General features: G+C 47.3%; 1 protein-coding gene across 1 annotated transcript in view; it reads right to left on the bottom strand.

Moving 5' to 3' along the window:
* LOC126106151 (open rectifier potassium channel protein 1) overlaps positions 1 to 19,477 on the bottom strand; it is a gene marked incomplete at its 3' end in the record, with an annotated part of 205,169 nt that overhangs the window by 19,944 nt on the left and 165,748 nt on the right. The window contains exon 8 of the mRNA XM_049912392.1: positions 7,529 to 7,705. Within this exon, the coding sequence (XP_049768349.1) occupies positions 7,529 to 7,705 (177 nt within the window). The remainder of the gene's footprint in view (positions 1 to 7,528; positions 7,706 to 19,477) is intronic.

Here is a 19,477-nt window from a genome sequence, read left to right as displayed (position 1 = left end):
GAGCGAAAGGCTACTTACAATTTGTACAGAAACCAGATAGCAGTTATAAGAGTCGAGGGGTATGAAAGGGAAGCAGTGGTTGGGAAGGGAGTGAGACAGGGTTGTAGCCTCTCCCCGACGTTATTCAATCTGTATATTGAACAAGCAGTAAAGGAAACAAAAGAAAAATTTGGAGTAGGTATTAAACTCCATGGAGAAGAAATAAAAACTCTGAGGTTCGCCGATGACATTGTAATAATGTCAGAGACAGCAAAGGACTTGGAAGAGCAGTTGAACGGAATGGACAGTGTCTTGGAAGGAGGATATAAGATGGACATCAACAAAAGGAAGACGAGGATAGTGGCATGTAGTCGAATTAAGTAGGGTGATGCTGAGAGAATTAGATTAGGAAATGAGACACTGAAAGTAGCAAAGGAGTTTCGCTATTTGGGGACCAAAATAACTGATGATGGTCGAAGTAGAGAGGATATAAAATGTAGACTGGCAATGGCAAGGAAAGCGTTTCTGAAGAAGAGAAATTTGTTAACATCGAGTACAAATTCAAGTGTCAGGTAGTCGGTTCTGACAGTGTATGTATGGAGTGTAGCCATGTATGGAAGTGAAACATGGACGATAAATAGTTTAGACAAGAAGAGAACAGAAACTTTCGAAATGTGGTGCTACAGAAGAATGCTGAAGATTAGATGGGTAGATCACATAACTAATGAGGAGGTATTGAATAGAATTGGGGAGAAGAGAAATTTGTGGCACAACTTGACTAGGAGAAGGGATCGGTTGGTAGGGCATATTCTGAGGCATCAAGGGATCACCAATTTTGTATTGGGGGGGCAGCGTGGAGGGTAAAAATCATAGAGGGAAACCAAGAGATGAATACACTAAGCAGTTTCAGAAGAATGTAGGTCGCAGTAGGTACTGGGAGATAAAGAAGCTTGCACAGGATAGAGTAGCTTGGAGAGCTGCTATCTCTGGACTGAAGACAACAACAACAACAAAAACAATAACAACAACAACAACAACATGTTGACAGTAATGAGTTTTTTTTACAGATTTGCTGATAAATTATGATATCGCAATCAACTAATAAAGCTTTAAGTGCAGGAAGCGAAATGGAGTGTCCAAACAATGAACATGACAATAAAAACATGAAAGCTGTGGTCTTCGTTATCACCTGTTGAGAGGGTGAATGAAATATAAACAGGAATTTTTGTTTTGCACGCCTTTTTCTAAACGGAGGGCGACGCGATCTCTGCTCACTGTCGCTTTCGTTTCCTGAGAGTGATCTCTGCAACTAGAACGTTTTCGCACCGTTTCTTTTGTCAGATTCGGAATACCAGAGCAAGAGGTAACCTCGTTAGTTGCGCAACGCATTGTAGTCCCGTCTCTCACAACAGAGGTCATGCAAATGGTTCGAAGTTTTGGAAAGGATTTGCGGCACAGTTCGGGGACAGCATCGTGAGGAAGACTTAAGTGCACGCGTAATGCAAACAGTTTTTACGAGGAGGAGAAACAGTTGAGAAGGCAGCTCAGCGACGTCGCACGAGGACCAGCGTCACTGAGTAGAGTATTCGCATTGTTAGCCAACTTGCTAAAGACGATCGCCGAATAACAGTTGTGGAAATTGCTACTGAGGTTCGAGTAGGCTACGGTGGTGCTCAGGGGATCATTGCTGACAACCCTGGATTTCGGAAAGTGTCCGCAAAGTGGGAGCCTCATTCTTCTCACGGCAGAGCACCGTCTCGAGGTTTGCAAGCGGCTACCGATACGTTACCAAACGGAAGAAGAGCAGTTTTTGCACAGAACTGTGACTTTATTTATTTTTTGTCATATCAGTCTACTGACTGGTTTGATGAGGCCCGCCACGAATTCCTTTCCTGTGCTAACCTCTTCATCTCAGAGTAGCACTTGCAACCTACGTCCTCAATTATTAGCTTGACGTATTCCATTCTCTGTCTTCCTCTACAGTTTTTGCCCTCTACAGCTCCCTCTAGTACCATGGAAGTCATTCCCTCATGTCTTAGCAGATGTCCTATCATCCTGTCCCTTCTCCTTATCAGTGTTTTCCACATATTCCTTTCCTCTCCGATGCCGCGTAGAACCTCTTCATTACTTACCTTATCAGTCCACCTAATTTCCAACATTCGTCTATAGCACCACATCTCAAATGCTTCGATTCTCTTCTGTTCCGGTTTTCCCACAGTCCATGTTTCACTACCGTACAATGCTGTACTCCAGACGTACATCCTCAGAAATTTCTTCCTCAAATTAAGGCCGGTATTTGATATTAGTAGACTTCTCTTGGCCAGAAATGCCTTTTTTGCCATAGCGAGTCTGCTTTTGATGTCCTCCTTGCTCCGTCCATCATTGGTTATTTTACTGCCTAGGTAGCAGAATTCCTTACCTTCATTGACATCGTGACCATCAATCCTGATGTTAAGTTTCTCGCTGTTCTCATTTCTACTACTTCTCATTACCTTCGTCTTTCTCCGATTTACTCTCAAACCATACTGTGTACACATTAGACTGTTCATTCCGTTCAGCAGGTCATTTAATTCTTCTTCACTTTCACTCAGGATAGCAATGTCATCAGCGAATCGTATCATTGATATCCTTTCACCTTGTATTTTAATTCCACTCCTGAACCTTTCTTTTATTTCCATCATTGCTTCCTCGATGTTCAGATTGAAGAGTAGGGGCGAAAGGCTACAGCTTTGTCTTACACCCTTCTTAATACGAGCACTTCGTTCTTGATCGTCCACTCTTATTATTCCCTCTTGGTTGTTGTACATATTGTATATGACCCGTCTCTCCCTATAGCTTACCCCCACTTTTTTCAGAATCTCGAACAGCTTGCACATTTTATATTGTCGAACGCTTTTTCCAGGTCGACAAATCCTATGAAAGTGTCTTGATTTTTCTTTAGCCTTGCTTCCATTATTAGCCGTAGCGTCAGAATTGCCTCTCTAGTCCCTTTACTTTTCCTAAAGCCAAACTGATCGTCACCTAGCTCATTCTCAATTTCCTTTTCCATTCTTCTGTGTATTATTCTTGTAAGCAGCTTCGATGCATGAGCTGTTAAGCTGATTGTGCGATAATTCTCGCACTTGTCAGCTCTTGCCGTCTTCGGAATTGTGTGGATGATGCTTTTACGAAAGTCAGATAGTATATCGCCAGACTCATATATTCTACACACCAACGTGAATAGCCGTTTTGTTGCCACTTCCCCCAATGATTTTAGAAATTCTGACGGAATGTTATCTATCCCTTCTGCCTTATTAGACCTAGAAAGCACAAATCTGCGCCCGTCAAAACCAAAAATCATCTCTCTGGGGGAAAGGTTCTTGCAACAGTCTTTTGGTTTTTTCAAGGAGTTCTTTTCATCAATTTTCTCCATGAACGTCGTATTGTGTTCGCTGCGTACTATTGCCAACTTTTGGAACAAAACGAGCATATAGTCAGAAAAAGGCGCGCTTTTCCAATCCTGGATGTGGGTCGTGTTTCATGACAACCAACGACCTCAAACAGCTGCCCGAACTCAACAGAGATTTGAGGAACTCTTCTGGACCACACTAGAACATTCTCTCCACAGCCCACACTTACCTCCATACGATTTTCATTTGTTTGCGCCATTAACGGAAGTACTCGGATGACACAGGTTTGACAACGTTGGCATTGTCGAAGTCTCCGCGCGCAACTGGCTGCTGTCACAGCCACGTTCATTTTACGAAAACAAGTTCAAGAAACTACAGCTGGCGCAGGATACAGTGGCTGATGCGCAGTGTGTCCAATATTCGTCCAAACCGCTGGGCGAGTTCATTCGTTTGTCCGAAAGGGGAGGCCGACAGTGTCTGAAAACTTTCGGCCAGTCGGCAATGATACAATCGAGGCGCGTGCCCTGCGATCTTTCTCAGACGATTTTACACAAACTATTTGGTAACAAAAATCAGTTTTGCGTTACTTATTGCTAGTAAGTCAGGTTGATGATAACGTGACCATCATCTCATAAATGGTCATAGTTATTGTGATATATATGGGTAACTAAGACACGGCGCGAAATTCGGAGAAGTTTGCAATGAAAAATAGCAGTCGTTATGATTTTGCGATTGGTGCAAATTACACTACTGGCCATTAAAATTGCTACCCCAAGAAGAAATGCAGAGGATATACAGGTATTCATTGGACAAATATATTATACTAGAACTGACATGTGATTACATTTTCACGCAATTTGGGTGCATACATCCTGAGAAATCAGTACCCAGAACAACCACCTCTGGCAGTAATAACGGCCTTGATACGCCTGGGCATTGAGTCAAACACAGCTTGGATAGCGTGTACAGGTACATCTGTCCATGCAGCTTCAACACGATACCGCAGTTCATCAAGAGTAGTGACTGGTGTATTGTGGCGAGCCAGTTGGTCGGCCGCCATTGACCAGACGTTTTCAGTTGGTGAGAGATCTGGAGAATGTGCTGGCCAGAGCAGCAGTCGAATATTTTCTGTACCCAGAAAGCGGTCAACATGCGGTCGTGCATTATCCTGCTGAAATACAGGATTTCGCAGGTATCGAATAAAGGGTAGAGCCACGGGTCAAAACAGATCTGAAATGTAACGTCCACTGTTCAAAGTGCCGTCAATGCGAGCAAGAGGTGACCGAGACGTGTAACCAATGGCACCCCATACCATCACGCCGGATGATACGCCAGTATGGCGATGACGAATACACGCTTCCAATGTGCGTTCACCGCGATGTCTCCAAACATGGATGCGACATCATGATGCTGTAAACAGAAACTGGATTCATCCGAAAAAATGACGTTTTGCCATTCGTGCAGCCAGGTTCGTCGTTGAGTACACCATCGCAGGCGCTCCTGTCTGTGATGCAGCGTCAAGGCTAACCGCAGCCATGGTTTCCGAGCTGATAGTCCGTGCTGCTGCAAACGTCGTCGAACTATTCGTGCAGATGGTTGTTGTCTTGCAAACGTCCCCATCTGTTGACTCAGGGATCGAGACGTGGCTGCAAGATCCGTTACAGCCACGCGGATAAGATGCCTGTCATCTCGACTGCTAGTGATAAGAGGTCGTTGGGATACAGCACGGCGTTCTGTATTACCCTCCTGAACCCATCGATTCCATATTCTGCTAACAGTCATTGGATCTCGACCAACGCGAGCGGCAATGTCGCGATACGATAAACCGCAATCGCGATAGGATACAATCCGACCTTTATCAAAGTCGGAAACGTGATGGTACGCATTTCTCCTCCTTACACGAGGCATCACAACAACGTTTCACCAGGCAACGCCGGTCAAGTACAGTTTGTGTATGAGAAATCGGTTGGAAACTTTCCTCGTGTCAGCACGTTCCAGGTGTCACCACCGGCGCCAACCTTGTGTGAATGCTCTGAAAAGCTAATCTTTTGACTATCACAGCATCTTCTTCCTGTCTGTAGCACGTCATATTCGTCGTGTAGCAATTTTAATGGCTAGTAGTGTACATAATATATTGCTGCCTATGAAATTTAGCTAGCATATCGAATTTTTCTTTAGACTTAGGTGGAGTTCTCTATCTATCATCAATCTCGAGAAAACTGATCTGCTGTAGCACACTGATTTGTGATCACACCGCACCAGCGGTAAAGACGGACTGAAATATCCACAACATTTCTCACATTTCGTAAACAGTTTGATATTTTGGAAAATGACAGCACACAAAGAGGAGAGTTCCTGAGGGTATTTTTGGTCTGTCGTTGCAACTACAAAAATGCGTGATTTTTTTCACCAGACGTGTTTCGCTTTATTGAGTTAAGCATCATCAGTGGTCTGTAATTAAGTTATTCACATTTTAGATCGAAAACGGTTGGTTCAAATGTGTGTGAAATCGTATGTGACTTAAGTGCTAAGGTCATTAGTCCCTAAGCTTAGACACTACTTAACCTAAATTAGCCTAAGGACGAACAGACACACCCATGCCCGAGGGAGGACTCGAGCCTCCGCCGGTACCAGCCGCACAGTCCATGACTGCAGCGCCTGAAACCGCTCGGCTAATCCCGCACAGCAAAAAAACGGTTCGTTAAGAATAGGTTGATTTGTACTTACGGTGATTTTTCAACTGATTTCTCGCTTACAGCGGGAAATGCAGACTGCTAGCACATCTATGTTTTTCTGTTTTTGACTCTGATAAATTTCGTTCGGTAGGGGGAGGAGGAAATGGAGAGAGAGAGAGAGAGAGGGCGAGAGGGCGAGAGGGCGAGAGGGCGAGAGGGCGAGAGGGCGAGAGGGCGAGAGGGCGAGAGGGCGAGAGGGCGAGAGGGCGAGAGGGCGAGAGGGGGAGAGGGGGAGAGGGGGAGAGGGGGAGAGGGGGAGAGGGAGAGAGGGAGAGAGGGAGAGAGGGAGAGAGGGAGAGAGGGAGAGAGGGAGAGAGGGAGAGAGGGAGAGAGGGAGAGAGGGAGAGAGGGAGAGAGGGAGAGAGGGAGAGAGGGAGAGAGGGAGAGAGGGAGAGAGGGAGAGAGAGGGAGAGAGAGAGAGAGAGAGAGGAGGTGGACAGAGAGGGAGGGGTGGAGAGACAGAGAAATGGGGAAGGAAAAGATGGGCAGATGGTAGGGGCTGTAGGAGGTGGACAAAGAGAGATGGACTAGTAGAAGATTGTGAAAAATACATACTCCGGCTTTTTTTATGTAAATAGCTGTTTAACCAATGGTCGCAGCTAGTTGTTAAATGAATATCTGCAATGATCCGGAGAGAAAAGTCGACAGACAATCCCTGAACAAAGGATGCACAATTTCGTTACAATCTGTTGCTATGGAGTAGAGCTACTTTTATAACCAATGCATTGCCGCGTTGTTAACTTCCAGAACAAAGCAACAAACTGCTTTTCTAGTTTTTACTAAGTTTAACGAAGGCGATGTTGGGCTGATATATTCGACGATGCCCATTGGCTACACTGACTAAAGGATTCTTCTAAGAAATACCAAATTAAGGTATTTGCTCTTTCAATAGTTGATCTATTTATACATGGTTATAGGTTATCCAAGTCTGCATAACGCGATCGCGACTCTTAAAGAGATGTATTTGTTCTCCGTTTTCTATGTAGATAACCTGAAAATGACTAAATAAGGCGAAACGCGTGTTTGAAAAATAAAAAACTTAAATTGCAACCAAGACTGTTTTTAACCAATACAATATGTCCACATAATACAGGAAGAGGGTATTTTGGTGGTGCTAAGTTCCTATAGCGTCACACTGCTGAGGTCATTGGTCCCTAGGCTTACACACTACTTAATCTAACTCAAACTAAGTTACGCCACGAATAACACACACGCACACACACGCACATCTGCCCGTGGGAGGTGTCGAACCTCCGACGGGGGGGAACCGCGCGAACCGTGGCAAGTGGCCAAAGACCGCGCGGCTACCTTGCGCGGCAGTGAATTTTGTCTTGTCACATCTGCCTCATTAGGAAGTGTGAGTATTAAATAGAGTGTATTTGTTCTAGGTGCTGTGTGTGAGAGAGGTAGCAAACTGGGACTCACATGGCGGACTTCTGGCGCACGAGCTGGTGCACCCACTTGGAGGGCGGGACGCCGCCCCCAGTCCACGTCCACTCTGCGTTGTAGCCGCCGCCCCCGGGGGCCGCGCCGCCCCACGCCGGGATCCTCGCTTCGCTCGCTGCCCGAGCTCGGAACTTCGGCGCCGGCTTGGCCACGCCCCTGGATGTGGACGAAATGGTAGTTTCTGATTAATCCTCATCCATCTGCTAACTTCATATAATGAATACTGCATTATTAGACATAAATATTTCATAAGAAAATAAATAAGCTCTAATGCGCTGTCATGTTGTAAAGATTAAATTGAACATACAGTGACTGATGAGTGCATCGTGTTCCACAATTTGCGATGACGCCAAGTGCGTGGGGAGTGGACCAGTGAGGAGTCCTCTCTCGGATGAGAACAGTTCCAGTCTGAGTAGCGATGCTAGATGTACTCTCATACGGAACACACAATGCACTCAGGGACACTGTCTAACATCATCGTTTTGTTTGCCCAGGTGTTATGATGTGGGGGGGGGGGGGGGGATAATGCTGTACGGGCATACCTATCTTTGAACATAATACACTCATCGGTCATTGTTATTGTGACATTGTACTCCTTCCCCATATGCGTCTTTTCAGAGCTGTTTCGGTCCCTCATTTCTATGGATCACAATGAGCGACCGCATCGAACAGCCCAGCTAGAGGAGCTCTTTGAATAACTGCAATGGACTGGCCTTCCCGTTCCCCCATCGAGCATGTGTGGGACGCGTTAGAGAGCCGTACTGAAGCATGTGCACGTACACCAGGAACCATCCATCTGTAGCCAGTCGCGCTGGTGGAGGGATGCAATGCCCCAACACTATGGTGGTAGCCAGAAAAAAATTGGTCCAAATGGCTCTGAGCACTATGGGACTTAACATCTATGGTCATCAGTCCCCTAGAAATTAGAACTACTTAAACCTAACTAACCTAAGGACATCAAACAGCACCCAGTCATCACTAGGCAGAGAAAATCCCTTACCCCGACGGGAATCGAACCCGGGAACCCGGGCTGGTAGCCAGCATGTGGACACGTTGCAGAGCACGCACTGCCATCCGTGCGATCACATACCCCATTAAGACCGATGTCCCCCTTTTATAATGTCCAGGGACCATCATAAATTGCGATGATTAAAGGACTTGGAAGAGCAGTTGAACGGAATGGATGGTGTCTTGAAGGGAGGATATAAGATGAACATTAACAAAAGCAAAACGAGGATAATGGAATGTAGTCGAGTTAAGTCGGGTGATGTTGAGGGTATTAGATCAGGAAATGAGACACTTAAAGTAGTAAAGGAGTTTTGCTATTTGGGGAGCAAAATAACTGATGATGGTCGAAGTAGAGAGGATATAAAATGTAGACTGGCAATGGCAAGGAAACCGTTTCTGAAGAAGCGAAATTTGTTAACATCGAGTATAGATTTAAGTGTCAGGAAGTCTTTTCTGAAAGTATTTGTATGGAGTGTAGCCATGTATGGAAGTGAAACATGGACGATAAAAAGTTTGGACAAGAAGGGAATAGAAGCTTTCGAAATGTGGTGCTACAGAAGAATGCTGAAGATTAGATGGGTAGATCACATAACTAATGAGGAAGTATTGAATAGGACTGGGGAGAAGAGAAGTTTGTGGCACAACTTGACCAGAAGAAGGGATCGGTTGGTAGGACATATTCTGAGGCAACAAGGGATCACCGAATTAGTATTGGAGGACAGCGTGGAGGGTAAAAATCGTAGAAGGAGACCAAGAGATGAATACACTAAGCAGATTCAGAAGGATGTAGGTTGCAGTAGTTACTGGGAGATGAAAAGCTTGCACAAGGTAGTGTAGCATGGAGAGCTGCATCAAACCAGTGTCAGGACTGAAGACCACAACAACAACAACAACAACAACAGTGTAGTTATTTTCTATGGATAGAAGTGACATTTTTGTTCGTCTCACTGCATATTTCTTTCAGTTGGCTTCTGTACTATATCGTAGCCGTTATTTCTACACGGGAAACAAAATCGCAACACCAAGAAATAATTAATGTAGAGTAATTAAATTTCGGGACCACATCTATCCAGGCGACATATTTCAGCGACTGACAACGCTAGATTCATATTAGGTGCATTGTGCTGCCACCTACTGCCAGGTACTCCATGTCAGCGACTTCAGTAGTCATTAGACAACGCGAGAGAGCAGAATGGGGCGCTCCGCGGAACTCACGGACTTCGAACGTGGTCAGGTGATTGGGTGTCACTTGTGTCGTACGTCCGTACGCGAGATTTCCACACTCCTAAACATCCCTAGGTCCACTGTTTACGATGTGATAGTGAAGTGGAAACGTGAAGGGACACGTACAGCACCAAAGCGTACAGGCCGATCTCGTCTGTTCACTGACAGAGATGGCCGACAGTTGAAGAGGGTCGTAATGTGTAACAGGCAGACATCTATCCAGACCATCACACAGGAATTCCAAACTGCATCAGGATCCACTGCAAGTACTATGACAGTTAGTTGGGAGGTGAGAAAACTTGGATTTCATGGTCCAGCAACTGCCGATAAGCCACACATGACGCCGGTAAATGCCAAATGACGCTTCGCTTGGTGTAAGGAGCGTAAAGATTGGACGATTGAACGGTGGAAAAACGTTGTGTGGAGTACACAATGTGGCGATCCGATGGCAGGTTGTGGGTATGGCGAATGCCCCGTGAACGTCATCTGCCAGCGTGTGTAGTGCTAACAGTAAAATTCGGAGGCGGTGGTGTGGTCGTGTTTTTCATGTAGGGAGCTTGCACCCGTTGCTGATTTGCATGGCACTATCACAGCACAGACCTACATTGAAGTTTTAGGCACCTTCTTGTTTCCCACTGTTGAACAGCATTTCGGGGATGGCGACTGCATCTTGCAACACGATCGAGCGCCTGTTCATAATGCACGACCTGTGCCGGATGGTTACACGACAATAACATCCTTGTAATGGACTGGCGTGCACAGAGTCATGACTTGAATCCTATAGAACACCTTTGGGATGTTTTGCAGTGCTGACTTCTTGCCATGGAGGCCTCACCGACCGACATCGATACCTCTCGTCAGTGCAGCACTCCGTGGAGAATGGGCTGCCATTCCCCAGGAAACCTTCCAGTACCTGATTAAACGTATACTTGCGACGGTGGAAACTGTCATCTAGGCTAAGGACTGGCAAACGTCATATTTAATTCCAACATTACCGATGGAGGGTGCCACGAAATTGTAAGTCATTTTCAGCAAGGTGTCCTGATACATTTGATCACGTAGTTTTTTTTGTTATGGTTTTAGGGCGCAAAACTGCTACGGTCATTAGCGCACGGTCTGTGACTTACGAAAAGCTAAAAAACGAAACTGGAAACCAGCAGCAATGGGAGCAAAACTAAAAAAAAGGAAAAACCAAATACAGAAGGAAAGCTTAACAAACCACTATAGAAGGGGGTTTGTTTGTCCCCAAAAAGAGTTCAAATTACTGACGTCATCTCACTGGCACTAATGAACTCGAGAACGCGATCGGCTGAGCGCGTGTCATCTGCTAAAATGGACGATATTTCAGGCGACAGCTGTAGACGGGCGCGTAACGGAGTTAAATAGGGGCACTCAAGTAAAAGGTGTCTTACCGTCCACAGCTGAGAGCAGTGGGGACAGAGTGGGGGAGGATCGCCGCTTAAAAGATGTCTATGGCTAAAAAGACAGTCCCCTATCCGGAGTCTAGTTAAAATTGCCTCCTCCCGACGACGCGTTCGGGAGGAAGAGGTCTAAGCACAGGGAAGAGCTTTCACGTCCCGCAATTTATTACTGGGAAGTGTCGACCAATGTGCGTGCCATAAAAGAGCAACACGACGACATAAAACACTCCGCAGATCGGCGAAGGGAATCATGCGAATAGCTGGCCGAAGAAGAGAGACTGCAGCCTTGGCCGCTATATCGGACGCCTCATTTCCACAGATACCAACATGTCCTGGGATCCAGAGGAACGCCGCCCAAGTGGAGCAAGTGGAGGCAGTCCTGAATCCGGTGGACCAGAGGGTGGACAGGGTAGAGAGCTTGGAGACTGAGGAGAGAGCTGAGAGAATCTGAACAGATAACATACGGTATCCGCTGATGGCAATGGATGTATTGAACAGCCTGGAGAACAGCGTAAAGCTCCGCAGTATAAACCGAACACTGGTCGGGAAGCCGAAATCGATTTGGGTTGTCGCCAACAATATAGGCACTCCCAACACCAAAAGATGTTTTTGAGCCATCAGTGTAAATAAATGTGGCATCCTTCATTTGTGCGCATAGTGAAGCAAATGCCCGACGATAAACAAGTGAAGGGGTACCATCCTTGGGAAACTGACAAAGGTCACGGAGCAGGCAGGCCCGGGGCCGGAGCCAAGGCGGTGCTGTACCCTAAGTTGTTAAGAAAGTTTTAGGAAAGTGGAAGGAAAGAGAATGGAGCAGTTGAAGGGAATCGGACTCCCGGTGGTAGTAGGGAGGAAGGGCGGCCAGCACACCCTAAATGCAAGGAGGCGTCGAAAAAAATGTCATGGTCCGGATTAGCAGGCATGGAAGACAGATGGCTAGCATAACGACTTAGAAGCAGAGCTCGCCGATTGGACAGAGGAGGTTCAGCAGTCTCAGCATAAAGGCTTTCCACAGGGCTGGTGTAAAAATCTCCAGACACTAAACGTAATCCACGGTGGTGGATTGAGTCGAGACACCGAAGAATAGACGGCCGAGCAGAGGAGTAAACTATGCTTCCATAATCCAATTTCGAGGGCACTAAGGCGCGATAGAGGCGGAGAAGGATCAATCGGTCCGCTCCCCAGGAGGTACCATTCAGGACACGGAGGGTGTTAAGGGATCGCAGACAGCGAGCCGAAAGATAGGAAACGTGGGATGACCAGCACAGCTTTCTGTCAAACATAAAACCCAAGAATTTAGCGACGTTCGCGAACGGAAGGTTGACAGGGCCTAGATGTAAGGAAGGCGGAAGAAACTCAGTACGACGCCAAAAATTAACACAAACGGTCTTACTGGGAGAAAAGCGGAAGCTGGTTTCGATGCTCCAAGAGTGGAGGCGATCGAGACAGCCTTGAAGACGTCGTTCAAGAAGGCTGGTTCCTTGAGAGATGTAGTAGATCACAAAATCGTCCACAAAGAGGGAGCCCGAGACATCAGGAAGAAGACAATCCATAATGGGATTTATGGCAATGGCAAACAGTACAACACTTAGCACGGAGCCCTGCGGTACCCTGTTTTCTTGGGAGAAAGTACGGGAGAGAGTAGTGTTCACCCGCTCTTTAAATGTGCGCTCTGCCATAAATTCACCAAGAAAAAGGAGCAGCCGACCTCGAAGGCCCCAAGAGACCAGTGTGCGGAGGATGCCTGTCCTCCAACAGGTATCGTATGCTCTCTCCAGATCAAAAAATATCGCTACTGTTTGGCGTTTCCGGAGAAAATTGTTCATGATATAAGTGGAGAGAGCAGCAAGATGGTGAACTGCAGAACGATGCTCTCGGAAACCTCATTGGGCAGGTGTTAAAAGACTGCGGGACTCCAGCCACCAAGCTAAACGGCAATTCACCATACGCTCCAAAACCTTACATACACTCCTTGTGAGAGAAATGGGGCGATAGCTAGAGGGGAGATGTTTGTCCTTTCCAGGTTTCGGAACAGGAACGACGATACCTTCCCGCCATCGTCTGGGAAAAGTACCTTCGGTCCAAATTCGATTATAAAGGCGAAGGAGGTAACGCAGACTATGGTACGATAAATGCAGCAACATTTGTACGTGGATACCATCCGGTCCTGGGGAGGAAGAGCGAGAAGAAGAGAGTGCATGTTGGAGTTCCCGCATGGAGAAAACAGTATTGTAGCTTTCTCGATTTTGAGAGGAGAAAGCAAGAGGTTGCACTTCCGCTGCACGTTTCTTCGGGAGAAACGCTGGGTGGTAATTTGAAGAGCTCAAAATCTCAGCAAAGTGTTGACCCATTGAGTTAGAAATTGCGACGGGGTCCACTAATTTATCATGCGTGACAATGAGCCCAGAGACCGGGGAGAAACTAGGCGCTCCAGATAACCGCCGAATCCGACTCCAAACTTCCGAGCAGGGAGTGAAGGTGTTAAATGAGCTAATAAAGAGTTTCCAGCATGCCTTCTTGTTATTGCGGATGACACGACGGCATCGCGCTCGGAACTGCTTATAGCGGATACAGTTGGCCAAAGTAGGATGGTGTCTGAAAACGCGAAGAGCACGTGGCCGCTCACGTATTGCGTCACGGCATGCCTCGTTCCACCTGGTGGGCGCCGGGGCAATTCGGAGGTGCGAGGTATTGAACGTTCCGCAGCTGTAAGAATAACGTCTGTAATATGAGTGACCTCATCGTCGACGCAAGGAAAGTGACGGTCATCGAATGTCGCGAGAGACGAAAAAAGTGTCCAATCGGCTTGGGCAAACTTCCAGCGTCTCGGGCGCATATATACATATGCAATCGAAGGACACATGGAAAGTGGTCACTCGAGTGTGTATCTGCAAGAGCGAACCATTCGAAGCGTCGAGCTAGCGGAACAGTACCGACCGAAAGGTCCAAATGAGAGAAATTTGTCGTGGAGGCAGACAAAAACGTAGGGTCCCCAGTGTTGAGGCAAAAAAGATCCACTTGGTGGAAGGCGTCTATCAATAGTGAGCCGCGTGGACAAGGATGCGGAGATCCCCAAAGTGGGTGGTGGGCATTGAAGGCCCAACCAGCAAATAGGGGGGCGGAAGCTGATGAAGAAGATGAAGGAGATCAGCTTGTGCCATTGGTGTGCACGATGGAATGTATACAGTACAAAGAGAGAGGGTGTATCCAGAAATGGAAAGACGGACAGCGACAGCTTGGAAGGAAGTGTTTAAGGGGATTGGGTGAGAATGGAGAGTATCATGGAGAAGAATCATGAGTCCTCAATGTGCTGGAGTGCTTTCAACAGAGGGGAGATCAAATCGGACTGACTGAAAATGGGGGAAACAAAGCAGTCGTGGGGACGCAGCTTTGTTTCCTGAAGACAGAAGATGACCGGCGAGTAGGATTGTGAGGGGATCGACAATTCATCCCGATTGGCTCGAATGCCGCGGATATTCCAATGGATAATGGACATAGGGTGGACAGAAAATGAAAGAACGTGACCAAGGTTGCCCTCAACTCAACGACTGCTCAGAGCTTGCGATCGATGGCGTGGAATGGCATTCAGCCGAAGACAGAAGATCCTGATCCATAGGTTGTTCGGGAGCAGCTCCTGCCACCAGCGATCGCCGGTTGATCGGCCGCCAGCAGTGCGCCTCGGTGACACAGAAGACGGCAAAGGGCGGTTACCGCCAGGCGGTGCTGTAGATGAGACACACCGTGGCGGAGAAGGAGAGGAACTGGGTTCCTTATTAGCCTTTTTGGAAACAGAACGTTGAGATGAAGGAGGAACCGATGGTTGAGAAGTTGGGGTACGTAAAATATATTCACGAGTAGGCTCTTTTTTGGGAGTCCGAGTGTCTGATTTTGGGGCTCGAGATTTAGCAGAACCCGATGAAGGGTGAGCCATAGAGTGGGGAAGTCGAACGGGCAATCTTTGCACTGGCCGATCTGACGACCGTAGCACTAAAGGTGAGATCACAAGTCTGCGTGGCTGCCTCCTTTGTTGGCCGAGGAGAGGCAAAGACAGTGCTGTATTTACCTGTGCTAGGAACATTGGGCTTTCGACTGGCGAATAACTTTCGAGCAGCAAAGGTCGACACCTTTTCCTTCACTCTGATTTCCTGAATGAGCCATTCGTCTTTAAAAATGGGGAAATCTCTAGAGGAAGCAGCGTGGTCACCCATACAGTTGATGCAACGAGGGGATGGAGGTGGACAAGCACCGTCATGGCCGGATTGGAACAGGACTGGCTGGTATGATTGAACCGCTGACACCACTAGCAACGCGTAGGGTTTGGAATGTAAGGGCGAACGGAAATTATCTCAAAGCCGGCTTTTATGTTCGATGGGAGTTGAATGTCAAATGTCAAGAAGACAGTGTGGGTTGGAACGATGTTCGTGTCAACCCTTTTCATGACTCTATGAACAGCCGTGACGCCCTGGTCAGACAGGTAGTTTTGAATTTCCTCATCGGACAATCCGTCGAGGGAGCGTGTATAAACGACCCCACGTGAAGAATTTAAAGTGCAGTGCGCTTCCACCCGGACAGGGAAGGTGTGGAGCAGTGAAGTATGCAGCAATTTTTGTGGCTGGAGGGCACTGACTGTTTCTAACAACAAGGTGCCATTTCGTAATCTGGAAGGGACTTTACAGGACCTGCAATTGCGTCGACTCCTTTCTGAATAATGAAAGGGTTGACCGTGGAGAAGTCGTGACCTTCGTCAGACCGAGAAACAACAAGGAACTGTGGCAATGATGGAAGAACTGTCTGTGGCTGAGACTCATTGAACTTACGTTTGTGAGCAGACATAGTAGATGATGATGAAACCATTGCGGAAGTATCTCCCATGATTACCGGCGTCTCCGATAGCGCGCTCCTCCCTTGTGGGGGCCCTCTCTGAGGGCAATCCCACCTTAGGTGATTGTTCACACCTCAGGTCACACCTCCCGAGAAATGGACGGAGGAACCAATCGGCACTTTCGGAAGGTATCAGCTCGGGTAATCACCCCTCTCTGGGCCTGGCCGTTATCAGGGGGTACGTACGTGTCCTACCTGTCTACCCGGGGCGGGGAATTACGCGTTACCCCGTCACTGGCTACGCATGGGAATGCGTGGGTCAGTCTTCAGACATGCACAGGGAGGAAAAAAGAAAGAGGGAAAAAACGAAGAAAGGGAAAGGAAAGAAGAGAGGTCTCAAACGCTGCAGCGGAGAAAAGGGTAAAGAGAAGAGGTAAGGCAAAGAGAAGGACAAAGGAAGGACAAAGATTTGCCAGCAGAGAAAGTGAAGGATAGAGACTGTTTTCCATTTTCGAGCGTCCGTCTCCGGATGTAGGCACAAAACATACTCTCAGAGGGGGAGAAAGGGAAGGAAAGAGGCGGAGGTGAGGGGGGGGGGCGAAGATGGGGGATGGGGAAGGATGCGGAAAACGAAGGTATGCAGCCCGGAAAGGAAGGAGGGCTACATTAGCTCGGGGTCCCGTGCTCGCTACGCATGTCCATAAAAGAGTTGTGGAACCCCTGGGGGTGATCACGTAGTGTAAGCCATTGCAAATGTGAAATGCTGGTGCAGTGATAACGGGTGTAAGAATGTTCAATACTAGCATGCGAACATGCATGTATTGTGTTGTACAGTTGCTCGATGTCAATTTGTGAGATGGAGTTCCATGCCTGTGGCACTTGGTCGGTCAAGACATGTTATGGTAAAGCTGGTCGTGGATGATGCTGGACTTGTCGTCCGATGATGTCCTATATGTGCTCCATTGCAGACAGATCTAGTGATCGAGCAGGCCGAGGCAACAACATGTCGGCACTCTCCATAGCACGTTGGATTACAATGGCAGTATGTGGACCAGCGATATCCCGTTTAACAACACACTCTGGGATGCTGATCATGAGCGGCAGCACAACAGACCGAACCACCATCTTTGATCAGAAAACACAACAAAGCTCCATCCTGCTCTCCAATGAGGTCTTGCTTGACACACTAAAGAGGAAAATGGAGGTGGCTTGGAGTCAGTGAAATCTACGCTACAGGACATCTGGCTCGGAGCTGTCCCTGAAATTGTAACAGTTCGTTGTGTCACTGTGGTGCCAACTACTGCCAAATTGCTGCTATAGATACAGTATGCTGCACCACAGACATACACTGAACATGATGATGTTACCTCTTGGTAGAGCCACATGGCCATACCTAGTCCAGACTTCTTGCAGCTGTACATTCTTGCGACTGCTGCTACCAGCAGTCATGTGCAGTGGCTACATTCCTGCCAAGACTTTCTACAGGATCACAGAAAGAACATTCAGCTTCTCATAGCCGTATTACACGGCCTCGTTCAAACTCACCACAAGCCCGATGATAATGGCATCTTTGTCGCCTTAAAGGCATTTTTGACTAACACAACTCACGACATTCAATCTCAAAGCTAACTAACGGTCACGATCCTTACAGCGTGTAATTGAAAAAAATCTGATTTGCATCTTTGAGATGTAGAGCCATGCCTACCAACTTTTCCTTATGTCACACAAGTCCTTCATGGTGTTGCAAATTTTTTTCCCCCCAGTGTATATATGGTCGACGTTTCATCGAGCTACGTTACTTTCTAGCGACCCATCATGTGAAAGTTACTTTACTCCACCAGTTTTGCACACCAGTGTATATTAAATTTCTAGTATGTTGCTGGATAGAGGCGAGAGTTTGAGAAAACTGTGCCAAGGTCCAACACTCTCCCTTGCTTAGGAATGACCGTGTATGAAACAGACGTCTAGTGGATCCTGAGGAGTAAAACAGTGTATTCTCATTTTCCAAAACGTTGACGTGACTGACTGATCCGCTTTTAAATTACGCTGAGGTCACAAAAGTCGTGGGATACGTTTTAACATCGTGTCAAGCCTGCTTTTGTCCGGCGTAGTGTAGCAGCTCCACGTGACATGGACTCTACAAGTCGTTGGAAATCCCCTGCAGAAATATGCAGCCATGTTGCCCCTATAGCCGTCCATAACCAAGTGTTGCCAGGGAGGGATTTTGCGCACGAACTGAACTCTCGATTCGTTCGGTGGGATTCATATCGGCCGATGTGAGTGGACAAAGCATTCTCTAGGATTGTCCAAAATAATGTTCTTCAAATCAGACGCTAACAATTGTGGTTTCCATGACACTGTGCATTGCCATTCATAAAAATTTGCTGCCAATAGTGTCCAAGTAGCCGAACACGACCAATTGCAGCCAATGATCGGTTCAGTCGGACCAGAGGATCCAGTGAATTCCATGTAAACAGGGCGAACACCATTACTGAGCCATCACCAGATCGCAGAGAGCCTTGTTGACAACCTGGGTCCAAGGCTGCGTGGGCACTGCACCACACTCTAATCCTATCAATAACTGAAATCGGGACAAATCTGAACAGACCGCTGGTTTACAGTCGTATAGTGTTCAACTCATGTGGTTACGAGCCCAGAACAGTTTCCACGCATCTACAGTACTGACCATTGCTACACCACGAAGATGAAGTGCAACAGACGCGAAATTTAACCGACAGAAAGAAGATGCTGTGATATGCAAATGATTAGCTTTCCAGAGCATTCACACAAGGTTGGCGCCGGTGGCGACACCTAAAACGTGCTGACTTGAGGAAAGTTTCCAACCGATTTTTCATACGCAAACAGCAGTTGACCGGCGTTGCCTGGTGAAATGTTGTTGTGATGCCTCGTGTAAGGAGGAGAAACGCATACCATCATGTTTTCGACTTTGATAAAGGTCGGATTGTAGCCTATCGCAACTGCGGTTTATCGTATCGCGACACTGCTGTTCACGTTGGTCGATATCCAATGACTGTTAGCAGAATATGGAATCGGTGGGTTCAGGAGGGTAATACGGAATGCCGTGCTCCACCCAACGGCCTCGTATCACTAGCAGTCGAGATGACAGGCATCTTATCCGCATGGCTGTAACGGATCATGCAGCCACGTCTCGATCCCTGAGTCAACAGATGGGGACTGCACGAACAGTTCGACGACGTTTGCAGCAGCATGGACTATCAGCTCGGAGACCGTGGCTGCGGTTACCCTTGATGCTGCATCACAGACAAGATCGCCTGCGATGGTGTACTCAACGGCGAACCTGGGTGCATGAATGGCAAAACGTCATTTTTTCGGATGAATCCAGGTTGTGTTTACAGCATCATGACGGTCGGATCTTCGTTTGGCGACATCGCAGTGAACGCACATTGGAAGCGTGCAATCGTCATCGCCATAC

Source organism: Schistocerca cancellata, chromosome 10, assembly GCF_023864275.1.
Source record: "Schistocerca cancellata isolate TAMUIC-IGC-003103 chromosome 10, iqSchCanc2.1, whole genome shotgun sequence".
In the NCBI taxonomy this organism is placed as follows: domain Eukaryota; kingdom Metazoa; phylum Arthropoda; class Insecta; order Orthoptera; family Acrididae; genus Schistocerca; species Schistocerca cancellata.
This window is presented reverse-complemented; position numbering and strand designations above follow the sequence as displayed.